The sequence below is a fragment of the Erithacus rubecula genome, assembly GCF_903797595.1.
Source record: "Erithacus rubecula genome assembly, chromosome: 1".
NCBI lineage: Eukaryota > Metazoa > Chordata > Aves > Passeriformes > Muscicapidae > Erithacus > Erithacus rubecula.
The window spans coordinates 43,680,549-43,701,953 of record NC_136658.1 but is presented as its reverse complement, the minus strand read 5'-3'; the positions used below and the strand labels follow the sequence as shown (position 1 = coordinate 43,701,953).

Sequence of the window (21,405 nt, the reverse complement as noted above, 5' to 3'; positions counted from 1 at the left end):
TTAAAATGGCACTTTTTTTCTTTCTTTTGTTAGTCATTATACTCCTCTCATTTACCTTCTGAACATTTTTTTCTAGAAGCGTCCTCAAAGGCAGCCAAGTATGCAAGCTGCCTTTTATTTCTTAATTCCAAAAGGGAATATGGCAAATGCCTGCTCTGCTCTTTATTAATGCATAGTTTACAGTGGAGATAATCCACATGATCCAAGGAGCAAAATCACCCACTTCATGCAGGTGTGTGGGCATGGCTGAGTTTCACTGTGCTGTCATAAATTTAACACAGGCCTTGAGATTTATTCACACTGGATAAATATGCAACCCTTCAAATGATTTTGCATCCAATATATCACTAATTTATAAACGTAAATAAATAAACAAAAAGCTGGCACTTGCCTCTTGGAAGAATCTTTGAAAAGCCTTGGTAGTTTCATTATTTATTTTGCTTAATGAGAGGAAAGTAATGCCTAGTATGCAGTTGTTAACACTTCCTATAAACCTCTAAAACATTTTTTTTTTGTTCAGTGACAAGAGATCTTCACAGGTTTTTATACAAAATCTGTAAGCAGCTATCCAAGAACTGCAGGTTTTTTTCCTCCAGCATTCTTCCTCCTTCTGTTTGCTATTCTATTTGGCTCTGCTCTTATGTGTTAGTAAGAGGTGCCATTCTAAACCAAAAAAGTTTAATCAAAAGCATATAAATTTGCTGATCTGATGGTATATCAAATATACGACAGCAGCTAGAGTTGTATTTAAAGAAAACCCACAACACTCTGTAACACATTGCACTGGGCAACGTGCATGCTTTGTTATGGCATCTCAAGAAACAAATCCTCCATAACTTGACATAATGAGAAATTTAAAAATGGAGAAATAATAAACAAAACAAGCAGGAGTAATAAAGGCTTGTTTCCTGATTTGACCTTCATGGTATTGTCCCTGCACCTACTCCTGGTTACCTGCTGCTCTGGTTGTTTGCTCAGGTGGAGCAGAGTGTGGGCACAGAGTGACTACTTGGGCCACTGGGTACTTGTGGCTTTTTTCCACCTGTATCTGTGCCTTTCCTAGAGAGCCCTCTCATAGCCAGAGTATGAATCTTGGTTAAAGGCTGTTCAAATGTGACTTTATGGTTTCTGGACAATTACTCCAAGTATTTGTGCCACACCATCCCTATCTATTAAGTATGGCTAGAGATATGTTTCTTTTGTGGAGTCATACCTGGCTTTACATCATGTAAAGCTGTAATCATGCTTGACTGTACTTACTAAGATGCCAAAACCAGGATTTCTCTTACTTCATTAGACCTGACCATGTGTGTACACAGCACATGGGAAGAAGGAGAGACTGGTGATTGCCAGAAGCCAGTATTCCTTATCTCCTGATCCACTAAGCTGCACAATATTCTTTGACATTACTCTTTCTCACCTTCAAATGAAAGTGTTGAAAAGACAGCTTCTACCCTTTCATTTTAATATCTTTTAATTTTGTACTTTACTCTGTCACACTTACTTAGCAGGCTTACTCCACAAGTCCTCCCATTGATGTTATTAAAATATCAGCAGTGATCAGGCTACTTTGAAGATCCTCCTGGTAAAAAAAAATAGCAATTTCATCTCCATACATTTTATCATCTCGCGCAGATAAAAAAAAAACCCTCTTAAATAAATGGCCAATAGAACAAATATTGTAAGAATTTTTGTGGGCAGATAATTATGTTAATTTGTTGTCATTTTTATTATTGCCTTCTATTATTACTAAACTGTTGCCTATTGAAATAGATAATTTCCCGTTCACAAAAATGAAATTATCTTCATGTCAATGCATTTCTAAAATAAAAGTACTCACAATACAAGAAACGCTGCAAGCAATGCATGATTGTGTTCTGGCTCACAACAGAAATGAGTATCTGGGGGTCACAAGGAATGCCTGCAAAAGAGCAGGCCTTTGTAAGGTGCAGAACAGTGTGGGGGAGCATTGGACAACTGGGAAAGGTTGATTTGCATAAGATATGTGTCTAGAGGTGTACAGGTTCACAATGGTTTTTTGTAACACTCCTCTATCTTCTATTGTTTACAATTCTCCATTGCCATATCACATTTCTCATGAGAGTGTTCTACTTTTGAGTCTGGGCTTGTGTCTAGCTGATACGTCTCTAAGGCATCTATGATACTACAGGGGTGTCATAAGTACACATTTTTAATCCTTTATTTTTTGCAGTCGTACTCTCATTTCTGTTTAACTGTCACTCTTCAGAAAGAAATCCTGGTCTTGAAGATCTGCCACCTCCCTTTTTCTTTCTGTTGTTGTACGCTGCCTTCAATTTAAGCAACTAAATTAAGTCAGTGGCACCCAGCTTCTCTCTCAGGGTTTTCACCTGCTGCTTCTAGGCAGAAAAAAGAGCTGTTCTCCCAGTCTGCAGCTGTAGGCTAATTATCTCTGGTCTGTCAGCAGAAAATTTAAAGAAATACACACTTTCACTCGTTTCGGTTCTGGTTTATTTTTGTTTTTTTTTTTCTTTCAAGTAAACCACAGGCCAAGTGTTTTCCATGTAATTTTTAATTTAACACTGCTGGCCTCAGAGCCTGTACATAATAGATAAATTTAGCTGGGTAGGTTATGATTCACCTAACTCTTCTCCCCAGGCATCCAATGGAGAATTCATGCACCATTTGGGTCTTGGATTCCACAACAGAAGCCAGACATCTAAAATTTAGGTTTGAGCATTGCAATGGCCACAAGTCTTTCTGCATCTGGGGCCCAGAGATGTTATTTAGGTCTGCCTAAGGCTGCTTGCCCTTCCCCTACCCCTTCAGACCCCACCTTACCCAATAAATGAATGAAGGGCATTAAAGACATAAAGTGTCTCTTTCCCTCATTCAGATTATAGATTTAAGATTGTGTCTCTGATTTTAGGGGAAATTCAGCCTAATTTTTGAGGATATGGAGTTTTTCCAAAAGTCTGGTAAGAACTCTAGATGCTCGAGATAGGAAGCATATTATTTCTCTTCCCAGTAGAAGGACGGAATTTAAAAAAAGCAATTAGTTTAATATGTGACAGTTTCCTTTAATGACCCACTTAAACAAGAAATAAATAAGGTCACCCAAAGTTTACACCTGTGCTATTTGAACACCACTAAAAGAAGCATATGGAGCAATGCTGAATTCTCTGTTGACCTAACAGTAATTTTGTTCATCTTGCCAGCAGGAATACACTGCTTATTAATTAGTTTACTCATCCTTAATAATTTTTTTTGCATTAGTTTATAAATAGATATTTCTAGATTAAATCAATCATTTGTCAAATATCTGACGGGTCAGCCATGTCCTTGTCAGAGAAACTGGTTAACGCTGCATTTAGCAGATAAACATTGTCTCTGCTAATGGAAGAGAAATCTGTCCAAATCTCACGGAACTAATTCTAAAATAACAAGATAACCAGGGAGGCTTTCTTCTCCACCTTATAGTGGAGAACTGAAAGCAGTTATAGACACCTAAGAATCTGAAGCCCACAGAAAAGACATATGGCATAGGATCCATCATGTGACTGCCTGGATGCAAAAAAACCAAAGACATCTGAAAATGTCATCTGTGAATCTTGACTGTTGGTGGGAACATCCCTCACCCAGAGTTAAGCTTTTTGAAGTGCAAGGCCTCAGCTGTTTCCTTGGCACTTCCTGCTGACATCCTTGCCTTTGATGCCAGCACCAGCTCTGCCTCTTTTAGCATAAAGTACTTGTCTTTAACATAAGGACAGATTTTTACCTAAATCTTAAATGATTTTTAACTCTTACTCTGTTTACCCCACAGTTTATAATGTAATTTGGCTTAATAAATTTGGAGCTGAGACTGTTATAAAGTGCCCCAAATGCTCCAGTGGGATGGTATTTTCTGCCCTTTGCAAAAATTGTGCTTGCTGCCTGACCATTTGGTATAAGCCAGCTTGTTCTGGCTGTTAGTGACAGAAAATGCACAAATGAGTTGATTTCATAGATATGTTTACAACACTGTTCCTTTCTGCCTTTACTCTTTCTGGGAAAAAATAAAAAAAAAAGGCCATTGGTTTCCCATTTATTTTCCACTGTTCAGATTTTAAGCCCTTTGTAGTTATATGAACATCAGGGGGATCCAAAAACACAGTGCTGAAATAGTTAAGCAGCTTTTAAGCAAAGAAAATATGTGTCCAGACTTGTTGAGGCTTTTAAAATGCCATCTAAAAATCAGCATAGAGGAGTTAGCAGCAGCTCTGCCAGTGAACATAGAAAACAGCACTTTGCAAAGAGCACTTTCTTGTTCAAGTACTCTAAAAGTGTATTTTAAACATCTGGAGCTGTGAAAGCTGCTCGGCTGAGACTGTTTGTTACAGGAGGAGGCAGGGGATGGCAAGCAGCCATGGGATCAACAACATAACACCTGGTTTCTGACCTAAAGTGGCTAAGAACCTGAACATCTCATCATTGGCAGCCACAGCTTCCCTGCAACATGATCTCTCCTCTGATGTATTTGTGTAGTGCTCTTTTTAGGCCTCCTGTAAGCTTTCTCTCCAGAAAAAAACTCCAAAAAAACAAAAAAACCCCCGAGCCCTCTGAATTCTTTCTTTCCTTGTAGAAACTGGCAGAGAGACAAAAAGTAGAGTATGAAAGACAGTAAATGGATCTCAGCAGGAGGAGCCCTGTTCCCCTTATAATGACCAGCCAGCACGTCTGTTGCTCCGGTGCAGAAATTCAAGTTTTGTCTTTAAAATCACCAGGCGTCTTCTAGACCTCATGGATTCCCTAATTTTTCCTCCAGTTCCATATTATAGCATTCAGGCTTCCTGCTACAGGGGTCTAACCGTATCAAATGTGGCTGAGGCTGCCAGAAGGGGTCTGTACAAGCCCTGTGTGTTTGTTTCGCTCCTACGCATTTCCATACATTTTTTGGTATAGACGTGTACAAAGTCAGTGGGAATTAAGCCTGCGTAGGGCAGAGCTGAATGCAGCCCCAGATTTACTGTGTCATCCAGTATTTGTAACACAATAGCATTTGTCAAAGTGCCAGTGTGAAGTGCGTGTGGATTTCAAACAGCTGTAGTGCTGCCATATGCTGCCCTTTGGTTAAGCCATGACTTAAAGTTCAGCTTCCCATTTAGAGCAAAAATTGACAGATTCATCTTTTTTGGATCTTCAGAAGCAGTCAGGCTCTTTGTTGTGCATCTTCTCATCTAAATCTGTCTGATTGGTGCTGCTGACACCTCTCCCTGACATTGGCCCCAGAAGGTGTCTTGATTTCTTAAATAACAAACCTCCTGAAGGAGTCCACTGGCCACTTTTGAGGAGGTGTTTGGATCTCAGCCCAATACAAATGCTCAGAGGAGAGTGCATTGCCAGTAAGACCCAATCTCCCACTTTAGGATGTGGCAAATAGGGACAATGTGAGGGTCAGAGACCTCAAACAAGATTTAAGCTGTGCAAATGGTCTTGCAGTCTCTTCTGAGACATGAACCATGCCCTCCATATTAAAGGGGAACTCCCTAAATGTCAGGTTTGGGGATAACCTTGATCCACCTCTCTCAGTGAACAACAACAGGATAATGTCTCTGCAAGTGACTGGTGAGCAGTGTTGCAGCCTGACTCCCCAGACTGCTGGTTCCCAAATTTTAGAGGCTTTTCTGAGCAATAGCCGTTTCATCTACCAAAAGAGGTAAAACTCCAACAGAAAATATCTGACAGGGCACTAACCTGAAATCATATAACCATACCTCTGTTCTGAGTCATGCCAGCAGTGTATTTCAGCCTAGGACTCCTACATCCCTGGTGAATGAGATAAACTGCGTTTTTTCAGAGGTCATGGAAATGGTGACGGTCTGGTTGCTAGCAGGGACTTTTAGTATGTGGGAAAGGACCCAGACTTAGCTCAGGGTGTGGTCTGTCTAAAAAAAATGGATTGAGAAACAAGGCAAATTGTTAGTATATGGGTGGTGACTCATGTGGCTTGTGAGGAAAAAAAGTGGATTTAGAGGTCTATTTGAGAAAGGAGCTTTATGCATCTGGTTGGAAGATAAAACAACAGAGTATTCAGAGAAATGTTTCCTGTTAATGTATTATAAAGGAAATATTCTGATTTTGCTATAGAGAAACATAGGTAGAAACCTCTTAAGCTCTGCAACTGCAGCCAGAAATAAAATCCTCTCTTTCTGGATAGGATAGCTAAGAGGTGCTGAGCAGTTTCAAATTCTACTACTATTAACCCAGGCTTAAAGTGCTTTATCACTATCCAGGATGTTTTACAGCAACAGTTTCCTAAAATGCTGTGGACACAATAACTATTTCTCATGCAGTTCCTCCTCAGCTTTTCTAAGGTTATAAAATAGGAAAGAGCTACGCAATTTTGACTAGCAAACTAGATATTCCCTGTCTCTTTCTTTTAAAGGGACAAAAGGAAGAGTTCAAAGTACAGAAAAAAAAAGGTGTTTGGAGCATGGAAAATTCACTAAATGGAAACAGCCAGGGAAGCATAGGTACCACAAGAAAGAGAATGAGATTAATGAATTTTAACTTTTCTTTAAGGTAAAAATATGCTAAGAAGTGATAGAATTTAGGAGTTGATTTTCCTGTCTCAGAAGAAAGGAATAGAGAGATTCAAAAGTGGAAAGCTAAAAATTGATCAAAGAAAACACTCTTTCATATGATGTGTGACCAAACTGTAAAACTCACTTCCACAGAAAGCCACACAGGTCTGAAATTCAGGGAGATTTTAAAAAATCAGAATTTCAATACCCATTAAGTGTGCTCAGAGTTCTGACTTTTCACTGCCCCTAAAGAAAAAGAACTTAATACGCTAAACAATTATTTTAATCTTAGAACAGCTGGCAATGGATAGGATATTTCCAAGAGCCAGTATTTCTAAGGGACTCTGAAATGTTGCTGAATGGGTCTTATATTTTATAGGGACTTAATTTCTACCTGATTCACTGAGCTTCATCACTCTCAGCTTCCTCACTGCTGCATCTCGGTGCCATAGTGAGAGCTATGAAGCTCTTGTGCAGCATGGAGCAGCTTTTCCCTCTGGGAATGAGTTATCAAAGTTCTGGGGAGTGAGACCTCACCACCTCCTCTCCTCCTCCCTGCCAAAGCCTGAGCAGCCCACAGCAATCCCTCCCTGATGGTGACTGAAAGAGAAAACAAAACCAGTCTGTCTAACTATCCTCAGCAGTGCCGTCACTTTGCCTTTCTGAAGCAAACCTTTCTGGCTTCTCAACCCACCAGTAGTGTGGCAGAGTGAAAATGCAGTGGTAAGCTATCTCTCAAAGAACTGGTGCAAAAATGAGTCTCCCAAGTCTCATCTGGATGCTTGTGGGCACCAATCTATTAATGGTGTCTTGTGTAAAGAGGATGCTGTGGAAACATTGCAAGCAGCCAGTTACACAGGGAGGCAAAAGTGTTGTATAACTTGATAAATTTAGTTCTGATGCTATCTTTGAAATATTTAGGCTGAGTAAAAATCCAAAGCACAAACGTCTGCTGTTTCAAAATGCAGCACTAGAATGGAGTGGAGGGGAGCTGGCAAAAGGGATTTATGTCTCTTCTGCAGGAACAATGTCTTAGTGTAAATCCCTTGTATTGTGTGTAATCACATAGGTTACACCTTTCGGTGGCCAAAGCATCCAGAATTCAGTTTTATCACTGCCTGTCATAAGATACTGAAAGGACAAAGCTACATAAAGAAGCTGGCTGCCACCAGACTGGTGCACTGACAGTAAAATCAACAGCACTTTCTCCTCTTAGTTTTGAGCTGGCTTAAGGAAGCAAACCAAAACCAAATACTTCTTTTTGCCAAAAGTCATTCTGTCTTTTGCAAGTATGCTCACTCAGTCTTGTGCTGAACATCAACAACTGCTCCTTAATTCTGCTCAAATGTTGCTTTCCAAAGTGAACTGCTTACACTTTTCTGAGAAGAAATTATAACACATTCAATAATTTTTCTTAAATTACAAGAAGCAAGACAAAGCAATCTGAGATATTTTTAGCTTAATGTATTGATGAATGGAAATGTAAAACCAAGTGGATTGAAATGAGCTATATTTAAATTGCGTTTTGAAATTTTACTGCCTGCTATTTTCCTTCAGATGCAACTGAATAAATACAAAAGGAAGAGATAAAACCATATAAAAATTCAAACTAAAGCTGTTTGAAAAATAAAGGGCTTATAAGGAAACACACTCTTGGTACAGGGACAATTCCTGTGTTCCATCAGAACCTTATTTTTTTCAGGAAATGGCATCACCAGCTGAAATCCAGAGACAGGCACAGAAAGGCAGGAAAGCCTAGGGTGACATTTGGAAAGAAACTTCCAGGGTGACTAACAAAAGCTTTGTCCAGAAATTAAACATTATTTGGGAATACATGAAGCCCCAGAGAGGGCTGGTGTGATGAGCAGGTGATCAGGGCAGTGTACAGGTGTGCAGTGAACAGGCTGAAGGACAGCAGCCAGCATTTACTCAACAGTGGCTATTTGAGAAAAACCCTACAGACCCAGCCATATGAATATCTGCAGCTTGGACACTGTTTGGAGGCCTGGAAAATTCAGATATGCTTTGTTGGTTATGTATGAAAAGAAAACATAACACATAATGAAGGGAAAGTGTGAAGCAAAGGCAGCACATGCATTATTTTTAACTCTTTCATCATCATTTGAATTTCCCCAAATCTCGAGACCTTTTAGCTCGACAAACAAAGGGCTCTCCTGGCCTCACATCCTCCCATATTTCTCATGGCAATGAAAGCTGAAGTGCCATTGATTCTGAATAATTACTGAATTATTCATGTGGTCATAGGCTTCCAACAGCTGAGTTTAAAGACAGTCAAAATTAGGTATGTTGAACAAATTAAGAGATTTGGAAAGACTAGAAACATAGCATATGGGCATGAACAGATAACATAATAACATTGCACAGCCGACCTGCCTGCTATGCATAAGGAATAGAACTGAATGCAGGAGTAGGAAGGAATGAGCTTAAATATTAAAGAGAGGACAAAAAGACTCATTAAAACGTGAATAATTTTTATTATACATTTGCTAGTAATCCAACCTACTTTTAATGCACAGATACAGCAAATTGCTGACAATATTCAGTAAAATACAAAATACAATTTTTATGGCATTGATAGCAGTCTTTTATAAAAGCAAGTCACTGTTGGTATGTTTTTGAGTACAATCTTCATAATATTCAGAACAACACTCTTATAAAGCATTTTCTCATAGCTGAGGGCTATAATAAAATCTGTATGAGTATTGCTTATGCGTGTGCCATTCTGAACTGTGATAAGTAGGATCAGATATCAAACTGAACTATGCTAATTTATATCCACTGAAGGTCTGATCTAGAAGCAACTACCCTCCCACCCTCAACGAATCCCTCATATTATTAATTTAATAATTGCACTTCTTCAGCAGTCTAAGCACATGAGGGTGTTTCAAAGCACTTATAAAAACATAATTCCTATTCCAGGGGCTATGACAGCTGTGCACAAGTTCTCTGCTTTTTGGAGTTTGTATAGTCCTACAGTTATTCAATTCTTGCAGATCCTTGATATCTTTTCACAGGATCCAGGTTACAGAAAGCATAGAGCTCTGGTCTGAGTTCCATTCCATTTAGGCTCAGTTTCCTTTCAGTGTCTAGCAGAACAACCTGGCTTGATCTCCTCACCTACCTGAAACAACCACCAATGCTTATCAAACACTACACTTGCCTTTCATCTGTCAACACTTTTCTTCTGCTTGCTGTTACGTGTTTCTCACCAAAGCCTTTCCCAGAGCTGTGAAGATTCTGTTTCTCTACCTCCACAGCTGTCACCATGCTCTGATTTCTCCCTGTATTTTGTCATTGCAGATCTCCCTGAGCCTCCTCCTCAGAAGGTCACTGCCCTCTCACACACTTTCCCTCTCTTGCCCCCTCCCTCTGTTCTGCAGGCATTCCTCCAGAATAAGCCACCAGCAGCTCCACCTCCTCATCCTCACTGTGTATGGGCAGGCTCTTGCCCCTCCTACTCAAGAGGGTTTCCTATGGATTGCATTATGCCCTAATTACACATCCAAGTATTTGCATGAATCATGTGAAAGACGGGTATTATTTTGTTTCATAGACGATAGCTCAGTCGGCTGAATCCAGCACCATTTGGATTATGAATAGCACAATCATTAATTCACTGTGGTAAACGCTCCAACATTCATCTTTTTCCAAAACAAATATTACTTGATTTCTGGTCTGATGCTTCATGTAATGACATACCAATTGTATAAGGAGCTTGTTTGGTGTTTTTAAACCCTGGGCATTTTCCCCACCAAAATTTGTATTGTGGCTGTGAAGATGGAGTGTGGCAGTTAGAAAGACTGAATTTTCATTGTCCTTTATTTTGCTAACCACTACAAAAAATTTAAGCTTTTCTGCAAAAAGAAAATTTATGGTGCCCATAGAATCAAAATGAGTGTGCTGCTGACTGAGTGAGCATTTGATCAATGGATCACAGCAAAGATAAAGAGACAGGCTGAACAAGAGGTACAACGTTTTAAACCAAGGCAGTAACATTGCTATGCTTACTTTGTGAGGCACTATTTTATATACCAGATCCTAATTCCATTCTAGATAGATAACTACTGTGAATTATAATTTTATTTTCCACTTAGTGGAGCCTTTTGACTTGGACTAGCTCCTGCCAGAGAATCAGTTTTGTAATAAAGGCAGTAAATTCTGATTTTGTGCTTGTTTGGTAATTGTGAGGTGTCAGCAGCAGGAAAAAAGAAAGAATTTTTTTTCCTCTGCAAGTTACAAAAGATGGGTTGTGAGACAATGACTTTATGCTGAGTATATAAGGCATCTTCTACTAAAATGAGTTCAGGAATTCAGTGGAGGTTCTGCTGTTTGGGAAGGTATGCGTGCAAGGCACTCCTGTTAACCAAGCATCCTTGGCCCCAGGCATAAATATACAGATAGTTATTACACTGGCAGTGATTTTTTCCTCCCAGTGAAGACACAGTATTTTAGCAACACAAATTTTCCCTTACTGCTAAGACAGTGGCAAAAATAGGTGTCCATGGGTGTCAGCATACATGCAAGTTATAAATATATATAACAATAAATGTTAATTGTACTTGGAAGAAAGAGGCACAGTAATGAAAATGCCATGTAAACTTGACACTATTGAAGCATTTGTTTATCAACATCTTCCAGTATTTAACAAGGATTAAAATAAAGACAATAGCCTTGGCCTTAGCTAAGCTAGAGGCACAGCTCTAGCAGATGGCTGTGCCAGACAGGCTTTCAGCAGAGACCAGACCTGAGCACCTCACAGCAGAGGAGGGTGTGGGAGCCCTCAAGACAACCCACTGAGATCAGCAAGAATTGCCTGTGTGCAACCATGAAGCAGGGAGTGAGAACACAATCCAGCCACAGAGTATCTGTGTGCTCAGAGAACACAAGTGACTTACAGACATAGAGAATTAGCCCCAAGATGTACTGAGATGCCAGAGGATGCTCGCATATTCTGGACTGGACCAAATCTCCCAAAGTCATCTGTACCAGAGCCAGGAGGTGAACCTAAGTGCCACGGTGTGACTTTCCCTTTAAGGTCAACTTGCAGCACAGATCTGCAAACTGGATCTCTAAAATAAGCTCCAACTGTAATAAGTCCTACTAGTTCAACCATCTCCCAGTCCAGGGGTTTCTGCATGTCCCATTTCAGAGTACTTGTGCCATTGTGACATGCTAAGTGTCTTTGCCATAGTTCTCTGATTATTCAGAAAATAATAAATAATTTGACAAATGGGAATTGCATGACCCATACTACACACAGCTAACTGCCTTTCTTCAGTGAAATTTCTGTGGCTAATTGGCATCTGTTGTTGAAGTGACAAACACGTATTTGCCCTCTGTAGACCTTCTCACCTGTTACTCCAAGGATCATCATACCATTCACATGCTGCTAACAAACAGAAAGGTGCTTCACTTTCAGGGTGCTTGGTGATTTCTCAGAAAAATGAAGGTATTGTTTATTAAATGAATTTGTTACCCTAGAGAAAATTAGGGCAGCAGAACCACAGATCTTGTATTAAGGCTTGTGCTACCTGCACATTGGGGCCCCCATCTCCCCCAGGCTGCAGTAAAAGAACAATGAAGGAATGTCTTGACTTTGCAGCACTTCCAATCCTTCATCTTCCTCCCAGTATCTCCCATCTCCTGTCCCTTCTTGCTCAGCCCTGTCACCTCAGGCTCACCACTTCCCTTCCTGTGCCCAGAAGGCTTCAGGTACTTTTTTTTCCCTCTGATTCTCCCCGAAGAGTACATCCACCACATAATGTCTTGGAATTACTTATGTGGTTATACTCTCTACTCCAAGATCATCCAAGAAACCTGGCTGCTGCATCTGAGTGCAGCTCACTGACTTCCAAGGGCGTAAGATGTCCAGGTGTTTTCTGAAATCTGCTGATTTATGGAAGAGAGAATTTGAAAGAAGTAGGTTAACAGAAGTCAGTGTACCCTAAGGAGATTTCCCATAAACCACTAGCAATCAGTTTGGAGAGAGGGAGGAGGAAGGGAGAGACAGGAGGGAGACAGGCAAGCTTGGTGACTTCCTTATTTATTTTCATCTTTAAAAAAAAAAAAAATCGAAAACTAAAGAAGAAAATACTTAGAAGGCAAGGTTTCCATAGGAAAAAAATATTTTATTTTTTTAAGAACAAATTCAGTTTGAAACAGACGTGGAATGTGATTTTCATAATTTTCATTTTCTGGGAACTAATTGCAATGTGGAACTAAAGCAGATTTCAAACTTATGACCGGCTAGTTTTAATACAGAATGAAACAAACAAACAAACAAAACAAAAAAATAAAATTATTAAAAAAAAAAAATAAAAAGAAAGAAGAAATTATTTATAACTCAAGCATAATACTGTGTTACTTACAAACTGGACAAAGAAATTCTTAAATAAATATTCATGGTACACAATTTCAGCACAAATATGCGGCAATTTGGCAACCTTTTATATAATTTTTTCCTCAATACAGTGCAAAGGGGAATGACACTGCCTTTAAACAAGCTGTAGCTAAATACATTGCAAAATTCAAATTTTATACAAAACATCTTGCTCAGACTTTATAAAAAACCAACATTGCTCTATATACACAATCTGGTTAAGAAAAGCCTTTTTTATCTTGTTTTCATGTGGGTTTTTTAATTATTTAAAAATGTGAATAAGGCTACTGTAACACCCCAAATCCATATACAGTAAATCTGAACCTATTTACAGCATCTTCACTTAGACATGATGGTGCAAATTCCAATTTGGGTGACTAGGGATGATCATACAAGCAAGGCATTTACAGTAACTTTTCAAAGCTGGACCAACGTCAAAGAAAGGAACAGTTGGTAGATTGTCATAATTCTGCACCAGACACAAAACAGACGCACAGTACATTTTTTTTTTTTCAATTGGTTGCAGGTTGCTCTTGAGCAATTCGTCTGATTTTTTTTTCACAGTTTAGTATGTAACTAGAATGTAGCCAACTGATGAAGCATAGATATGATTTAATAAAAATAAGGATCAGTAAACCCATCTTCTCCCTTCCTCCCCCTCCCCCAAAATAAAATCTTAATGACTTACAAGAGAACCTTGTATGGATGGATTCATAGAAAAGAAGGGTTGTTGAAAAGAATTACATATGTACTGTAGTTAGTCACCATGGTAACCTTCCACAGAACCATGGGTTGAAAATTTTTTTGTTTTTTGTTTCTCTCTTTTGGACCAACATCCCAACATTATCTTCAGGTTCAGAAAACAAAGAGAGTGATAATTTCTATGACAGATATTTTTCTTCTCTTTATTTTTTTTTCATTTTTTTTCCTTTTTCTCTTTTTTTTTTCTTGCAGGTGCTCACCGGAGGTCTGAGAACCCTAAAATGCTGTTGCTACATTTTCTTTCCAAATCAGAAAGCAAAGTGTTACCATAGTAACATGACTATGTTAGAAATGTCTATTTGCATAGCACATATAAAAGTAGAAGTTTTTTTTTTTTTTTTTTATTTCCTCCCTAGGGTGGGAGCATTAGGGGAATAGCCATGCTAAAGAGAAAACTTTAACCTGAAACCCCTCTCTACGAACCTCAACAAAATCTACAGAACACATCAGCCTGTAAGGCAAGGGAAAACACAACACAGAAAATAAATGCCGGCACATCTTGTTGCTGCTAAATATGTGATGCAGTAACACTGAATTCCTGATATTTTGGACCTTGTATTTTCTACTCTTCTCTTACAAGATGCTTTGGAATTTTTTTTTTTTTTTTAGCTATGCTCCCACTGGTGGTTTTGGATAGCTGATTTTCGTTTTCTAGCTGTATTTTATTTAAAAAAAAAATATGTGCGCATATGCATACATATATATACATACGTATGCATATATTGACTTATATGTGTGTGTATATACATAGACATACACACACACGTGTGGAAAATGATGACAAGTTAAGACTATGCAATTGCCGCAAATGAATTTCACATCTTCTGGTGTAGATTCTGTGCAATCTCAAAATATATATTAGTAAAAAAAATCCAAACCAAAAGTAAGAAAGAATGAACAAAAGAAAAACTCTCACTTTATATCCCTTGTGTTCTATACACCTATTATAAATAAGACATATTTTCCTTCTCCATCTCAGTGTCATAATTTATTTTACTCTTATGGACTGCCAGAGGTTTGCCATATGTGCTTTAACTTTGCAACAGAGCACCAATGAACTGCTGTGTCAGTCAGTACCTACACTCACTGTGCAGGGACAGCACTACAATAAGCCAAAGTGCCAAAAGGGTCAGTCACAAAGAAATTATGCCTTACTTTTAGAAATGAGCAAGGTTCTGTGGTTTGTTGTTTTGGTTTTTTTTCCCCACAACTTTATCAGTGATAGAATTATAGCTCACTTGACCCACTGGCTTATAATAATCATCTTGGTCACTTGGCTCTCAGTTGTTTTCTTAAATGCTCTCCCTGTATTTAGTATAATGTGATAGTATAGCAGCTGAGTCTGCTTAAAAGTCATCCAAAGCAGACTACGTTTTTGCTACAGCTTCAAAGCTGTGTATTTTATTGCCAGTACCACAACAGCCCTGCCCTAATATATCCTCAGCGGCCTGCTATTGTCTTGTCTTCTCCAGGCTTGTTCACTTACTAACAATACCCCTTTGTTCTACTGTATTGAAGGTACTTTTTTTATTCTGCACACTGGTATTTGATAACCATGAATTCCTTCAAATGCAGCCTTAATCCACTGCGCATGTTATTGTGTTTCCTACTTGCCTCTTAAAACTTAGCATACCAAAGTGCTGTGCTACCTAAATGCATTTTATTTTCTTTCTTCCCAGCTTCTATTTTTGAGGCAGCAATATTCAACTGCAACTTCAATCAGCCCTTCCCTCTACCACCCAGTCCTGCTCTTGACTTTGTTGACAACCTAACTTTTTGGCTGGAAGGCTCCTTACTATCAAACACAATTTTTATAAATGCATTACCCATTCGAGTGAGGCTGCTGTAGCAGATGGATGGAGTGTGGATCTCCAAACATTAATGTTCCATTAGTGATTCAGGAGGTGGAGTGAAAGGAAATCTTATGTGAAGGATGGCAGAGCCCTGGATAACAGAAACAAATGGAACAGTGACGGACTAAAAGCAAGAGAACTTTAACAAGTCTTACTTAGACACCAAGGTCTGTGTGACAAATCCAGTACGCACTGAGAGAGACACACAAAAGTCAGAAGATTGCATTTCAAGCTTGATATATCCTAGAACACCTTCCCAGGATGCCTAGAGCTATTAACATCCACGGATTGCTCCATCTTCCCTTGGCTTTTGTACATGCCTGAATGCCCACGGCACATGGCTTTGAGGATGATGAATGTAACAAGAGTACAGCAATCAGAATGGGCATCTTCTACATAAAAGTCTTCCAGCTTTTAGTGAATACTTATTCACCGAGATAGGAATTCTACAGACTAGGTAAGCTGTCCAGCTCGCGTCGGTTCCTGGAGAAAGAGCTGTTGCCTTCTCCCCCCTGTGCTTAAGTCAATGCTAGTGCACAAGGCGTCATCACAAACCCCAACAGAAAGCATTTGACCAGTGAGTTTCCTCTACGACTCAACTGTACCACAGAGCTGGTTGTGTGTTTCTCAGACCTTGTAATAAATGTTTGCTGGACTCTGAGGAGGCATCTCTTGAACTATGTACACCGGATGTCCATAGTCGCCGCTGACCTTTTCATAGTGGGGGCAAAAGACACTGTCTGCAGTCCTTAGAGGAATGATAATGTCACTGGGCTCAGAACCATTGTTGTTGCCACTGCGTTTTGGGGTGGCTAATGTACTAAGTGATAGAGTTGTCGTGTGTTGCGGGGAATGCTTCCTGTGTCTTCTCCGGTACTTCAACAAAAGAACCACCAAAGTGATGATGATGACGATGAAAATGATGCACCCTGATGCAATCCCTGCAAATAAGGCCACCTCTGAACCCAGTATACTGGAATGCCCAGCTTTACTGCCATCTGTGCTAGATCCTGGAAAGAACGGAAATACAATAGACAAAAGTTATTGCCATCCTGTGACCCATTTACGTTGCTTAAAAATGTGTAGAGTAAGCAAGACTAGAAGAATTAACTGACAGCTAAACTTTGACAAACCAATTACCCTGTTAGATAGCTAAATGCAAACAGCCGAAGTCAGCAATCAATATAAAGCAAGACTTTGTGCCTGTTGGTCTCACTTTTGTGTTGCTCCCAAACCACCCTGTTTCATACATCATCATCCATCAGCGGTGAGAACTGTCACTGACAAGGCAGCCTTTGATGCACACAGCATCTTTTAACAGATGCAGGCCAGCCCCAGGCACAAGGGAGGGTGGGATGGGACTAGAAGGGAAAATAACACAGGGAAATGACAATTCTCAGAACAACTGGTACTGTTCAGTGCCACACTGTTCCCTCTGCTATTTTATCTTTCGCATATTAATTTAAAGAAAACCATCCTTAGTGCCTCTTTACATGGACTCCTCTTGCTTGGAAATGAAACTAAGGACCTTGAGGCAGTATGGGAGACAGGCAGAATGGCTATGGCATGTCTGTTAGTATTAACTTACATTTACTTAAAAGAAAACAATACCACGCATTTGGTAGTCAGGAAAAGCTCATGTGGTGAAGAGCCTGTTGAATATTTGCTGCTCATCAAATCACCATATTATTTGTCACAAAAATTACATGAATGTTCATTGACACTTTTTCATTTCTAAGTTTAAACCTATTTCCCTCTCTTGATGCTCACTCACAATGGAAAAATGATACAGCTGCTACATGCACATAAGTGTTAACTCTTCCTACCAAAGCCTCTGCAGGGATCAGCTCAAGTCACTTACTATATCAAAGATACATTAGCCCAGTAAGTCAAGACAGAGCTAGCAAGAAAAACTTGTGGCCTTTTTTGGGAAACCCAGAATCACCTGTCAGCAAAGTTTTTGCTTTGCAGCATTACTAATTACTGAATTTTCTTCTGGACAGCTTGAGTCTTAAGAGTTAGATTTTTCTCCTGTTCACCCTGTGAGTGAAATGCACCCTGAAGATATTTGTTTCAAATCACCTACGTATTTTGTTTAGATAATTATTTTATTAAAAAAAACAAAAACAAAACCCCAAAACTTTACACTTAGTAGAAGACCAAGCACACATATCTACACTTTATATGGTCAGCTAAAAGAGCAGAACATTAATTATAGATGCCTTGAAATAAACTTTATAAATGGCTGTCGAGAACCACTTGATAATGTATTATGCGGGAAAAGAAAGAGAATTGTTCATCTGCCAGAGTACTAAATGTAAGGCAGCACTGGACCAATGTAAAGCTGCTTAGCAAATGTCCTATCCAAAAATTTTCCTGTAAATGAGAGACACTGTCACAAGACGTAATTAACCTTTACAGCAGTGTGGAAGAGGGGAAAGAGCAGCTGTTGCCAAAACTTGCAGCTCCCACACACCATCCACCGGAGCAATCAGAACTGGCTTTTGCTTCATCTCACGATGAAAACATTTGCTTTTCTGGCACGTTAATGGTAAAATAAAACACATTTGGGGACAAAGGAGGAGAAGACATTCCAGGGCACAGTCCCAGCACACCTACCTGAGTGGTCCTTCACAAAGGGGCTGGTGGTGGAGCTCTTGCCGTTGGTGCCAGCCTCCTGCTCGGGGCGCCTGGTGGGATCCGTGTGCCGGGGCTGCCCTGCCGAGTTGGGATCTGGGGGAGAGAAACACGACTCATGCAGCTTTGGCACTTGACGGTATGGAGCCTTACAAGCTGGCTCTAGGTACCTCGTGAGACACAAATGGTTTAACAGAAGAACCTTTATGCAAAGGACTGGGAGATATAAGAAAGTAATTTTCCTTTTAAAGCAAAATGGTTATATTAGTTATTTCAGGTTTAAATTGTGAGGCCATCTGCAGAAACTATAGGGTCTCCTGTAATTGGCAAGAAAAGCTTTGCAGATGACATTTCAGTTTAACTGAGGAAGTTGATTGACTACTAAACCAACTGCTACTTAGAAGAATAATTCTTTCTTCCTGCACAATAGGTTATCTATATGTGAAAAGAGACAATGAACAAAAACCTCTCTGTAATCAGAATTCATAACAAGCAAACTATAGAAATATTAGCTCCTCTCTTTTCATGTATTTTAAATAATTCTGAGCAGCAGAGTTGTGGCTTTTGTTTTTAAAATAAAAATAAAAATGACTGAAACACACTACTCCCAGGTGACCTCTCCTTCTAGGGACCTCTCCAATGAAGAGATCTTATTACACTAACCCTCCTTCTGTAGAAATCTGTCAGTAGCTGAGGAAGAGAAAATAGGCTTTGCTTTCAGACTGTAAGGGAGAAATGACCACACTAGACTCGACTGGCTCTCTGTTCTACACTGCTAAAAGAAGTCTGAAAACTAAAAAGGACATTGAGACCGATCAAAGTGATTTCATGAAACAGCAGATGGTCTTTACCTTGTCCAACTTTCATGAGGATCTTCATGGTTTTTGTCTGGCACACCCCTCCCTCCTGGTTATCCAGGCCCTCCAAAGACCCATTTGATGTTGCTGATTAAAAATAAAAGAAAAATAAATAAAAATAAAAATAAATAAAAATCAGGAAATCAACAGGCAAAGTGATGTGAACATGAGTGTCTGAAAGCAGTGATCTTTCAATCTACCAGGACCTGTTCTTGTTGCTCAGGCTGACCTATGGAAAGTTGTGAAATGTTGAAAGCCAAAGGAATGAATACACTGGTAAGCTGTACAATATACACAAATGGAGGAATGTGTTATCAAGGCTTCAAATTTACCCAGCAGCCTTTTATTTTCCTATGCACAATTGACTGACTGACTGACTTGGACAAAAACACACCACCTTGCTAAAAAGGTGATGGAGTCAGCTGAAAAGGAAGCTCTGGCAGGCTCAGAGGAGAAAAGCACTGAAAAATCACCCTTTTTTTTTCCCCCCTCCCAACAATATCTTTATAATCACCACGTTACACCTGCTTCCTCTATTACAAATCTCCTGCTGGAAGAAGTGAACGCATACAAAAGACTCAGGTGAAAGCTAAGATTCCGAACTGATTGGAAAACCATTTAATATTTTAAAGTACAATCTCACTTTTCTCAGCATTGAGCCTCTGCGGGGGTGGGTGGCAAAGGGGAACACGCTCTATTCTCAGGGAAACCTCTCAGCTCACACAAACAACAGGGTGCTTTCCCCTGTGCTGCTATTGTTCCTGCTTATCTAGGTGCCAGCTGGAGCCGCGCGATGCGGGCGCAGGCTGACGCTGCCGTGCCATGTGCAAGCCAGGCGCCACTCCCTGGGAGAATCCACAACACTGAATCACGGCACATGGGTGACGCCCCAGCCTGCTGCTGGTTGTGAAACAGCTGCTGGAAAATGATTTGGGAGCTCCTCAGCAGCAGGTACTGCAGCCACTGCACTGGCCACTGGCCCCCCTGAGCAGGGCACAGCTGCTCACACAATGGTGGGCTCTGCACTCACTATGCAGGGGATGCACCGGGGGCTTTCCTACCCTGATTGTCCTGAGGATGGAAATTTCACTGTCTTTCCTTGGAGCTGTTTATCTGAGGCCCAAAATGAACTTATGAGAGGGTGCTCAGGCACAAGCACTGGGCCACCGACTGGAGAAAGCACATGGAGAACGGGATGTCAGGGAGCTCACGGCTTGCTGTGTCAGTGCTGAACTGCTTAGGCAGCACATGCCTCCCTCTGCCCCTCTCCTTTCAGCTTGTGGGCTTTACACTCTTCAGGTCTTTGTTTTTAATTCTCGCTCCTTCTCTTTCACCTTCCTTGGGGATTTTCTTTCAAATGCAGTCTATGTGTATTTCCTTTTCCCTTCACAATGTCCTCCTACCCCCATGGAAGTATTTTTCTTGCTCTAATCTTCTCTCTAGCCGTAAAGATATAAACCCCATACTGCTGAACCCTGCTTCCTAGCCTTTGATCTGCGTCTTGTTTTTGTTCCACTTCTGACTCTTTTGTGACCAACTCGAATTACAGCTACCATACAAACTTCCCAAACTGTGCTTTCTTTTCCTAAAATTCCCTTCTCCTCATAAGTGGTCCCTCCCAGTTCCTCCTCTTGTTCCCTCCCCCCTGTAAAAACATGACAATAGCTGTATAGCAAAAAGACTTTTCAAAATACAAAAGAGCACGTTGAGTAATTTAAGATAAAAGCTGATCTGAAATGTGTCACTGCATTGCCAGGCTTGGAAAATAATGGAGACATATAGTTTTGTTTTCTTTTGTTTTTTTTTCCAAAGGGGGGAAAAAAAAAATCAATACCAAGAACCCATCCTGGACATAAATCAAATGTGTCTTTGCTGAAAGTGTTTTTTATGATCTATTTGCCAATGTACCAGCACAAGGACACAGAGAAAAAATGCAGTAAATAGAAATACCAAAGCTGAGCACCAATTGAACGTAGAAATAATAAACGCTGACTTTGTCTTGTGGTTTTGTTATTTGATTCTTTTTTTAATCGAGTCAAAAGGAATCACATCTCCTTAAACACCTTCTACTTGATTTTAATTGAACTGAATGCTGCTTCTTCTGAACATCAATGCCTTTTTATTCTTTAAAGGCCTATCCACTTAACCCACAGAGCAGGAGACCTCAACAGGATGCAGACGACGCAGTCTGACCTCAGTACAGAATAAGAAAGTAAGATGGCAAAAAGAATGCAAAATTACTTCAAATACAGTCTCCAAACGGGAAGACCCAGATGTACAATGAGTGTGGTTGTGTGCCTACGCCAGCGCAATCTGCCTCGCTTGCTTCTAAAAGAATGCTTTCATAGCTTTGA

The 21,405-nt window shown here is 40.0% G+C and overlaps 1 protein-coding gene across 1 annotated transcript in view; it reads right to left on the bottom strand.

Annotated features, from left to right (window-relative positions):
* Nucleotides 1-13,847: 13,847 nt before the first annotated feature.
* EFNB2 (ephrin B2) overlaps nt 13,848-21,405 on the bottom strand; it is a 44,203-nt gene continuing 36,645 nt past the window's right edge. The window contains exons 3-5 of the mRNA XM_079314433.1: nt 19,046-19,138; nt 18,177-18,290; nt 13,848-16,567 (exon numbers count right to left, since the gene is read on the bottom strand). Coding sequence (XP_079170559.1) covers nt 16,185-16,567; nt 18,177-18,290; nt 19,046-19,138 — 590 coding nt within the window. The 3' untranslated portion in view covers nt 13,848-16,184. The remainder of the gene's footprint in view (nt 16,568-18,176; nt 18,291-19,045; nt 19,139-21,405) is intronic.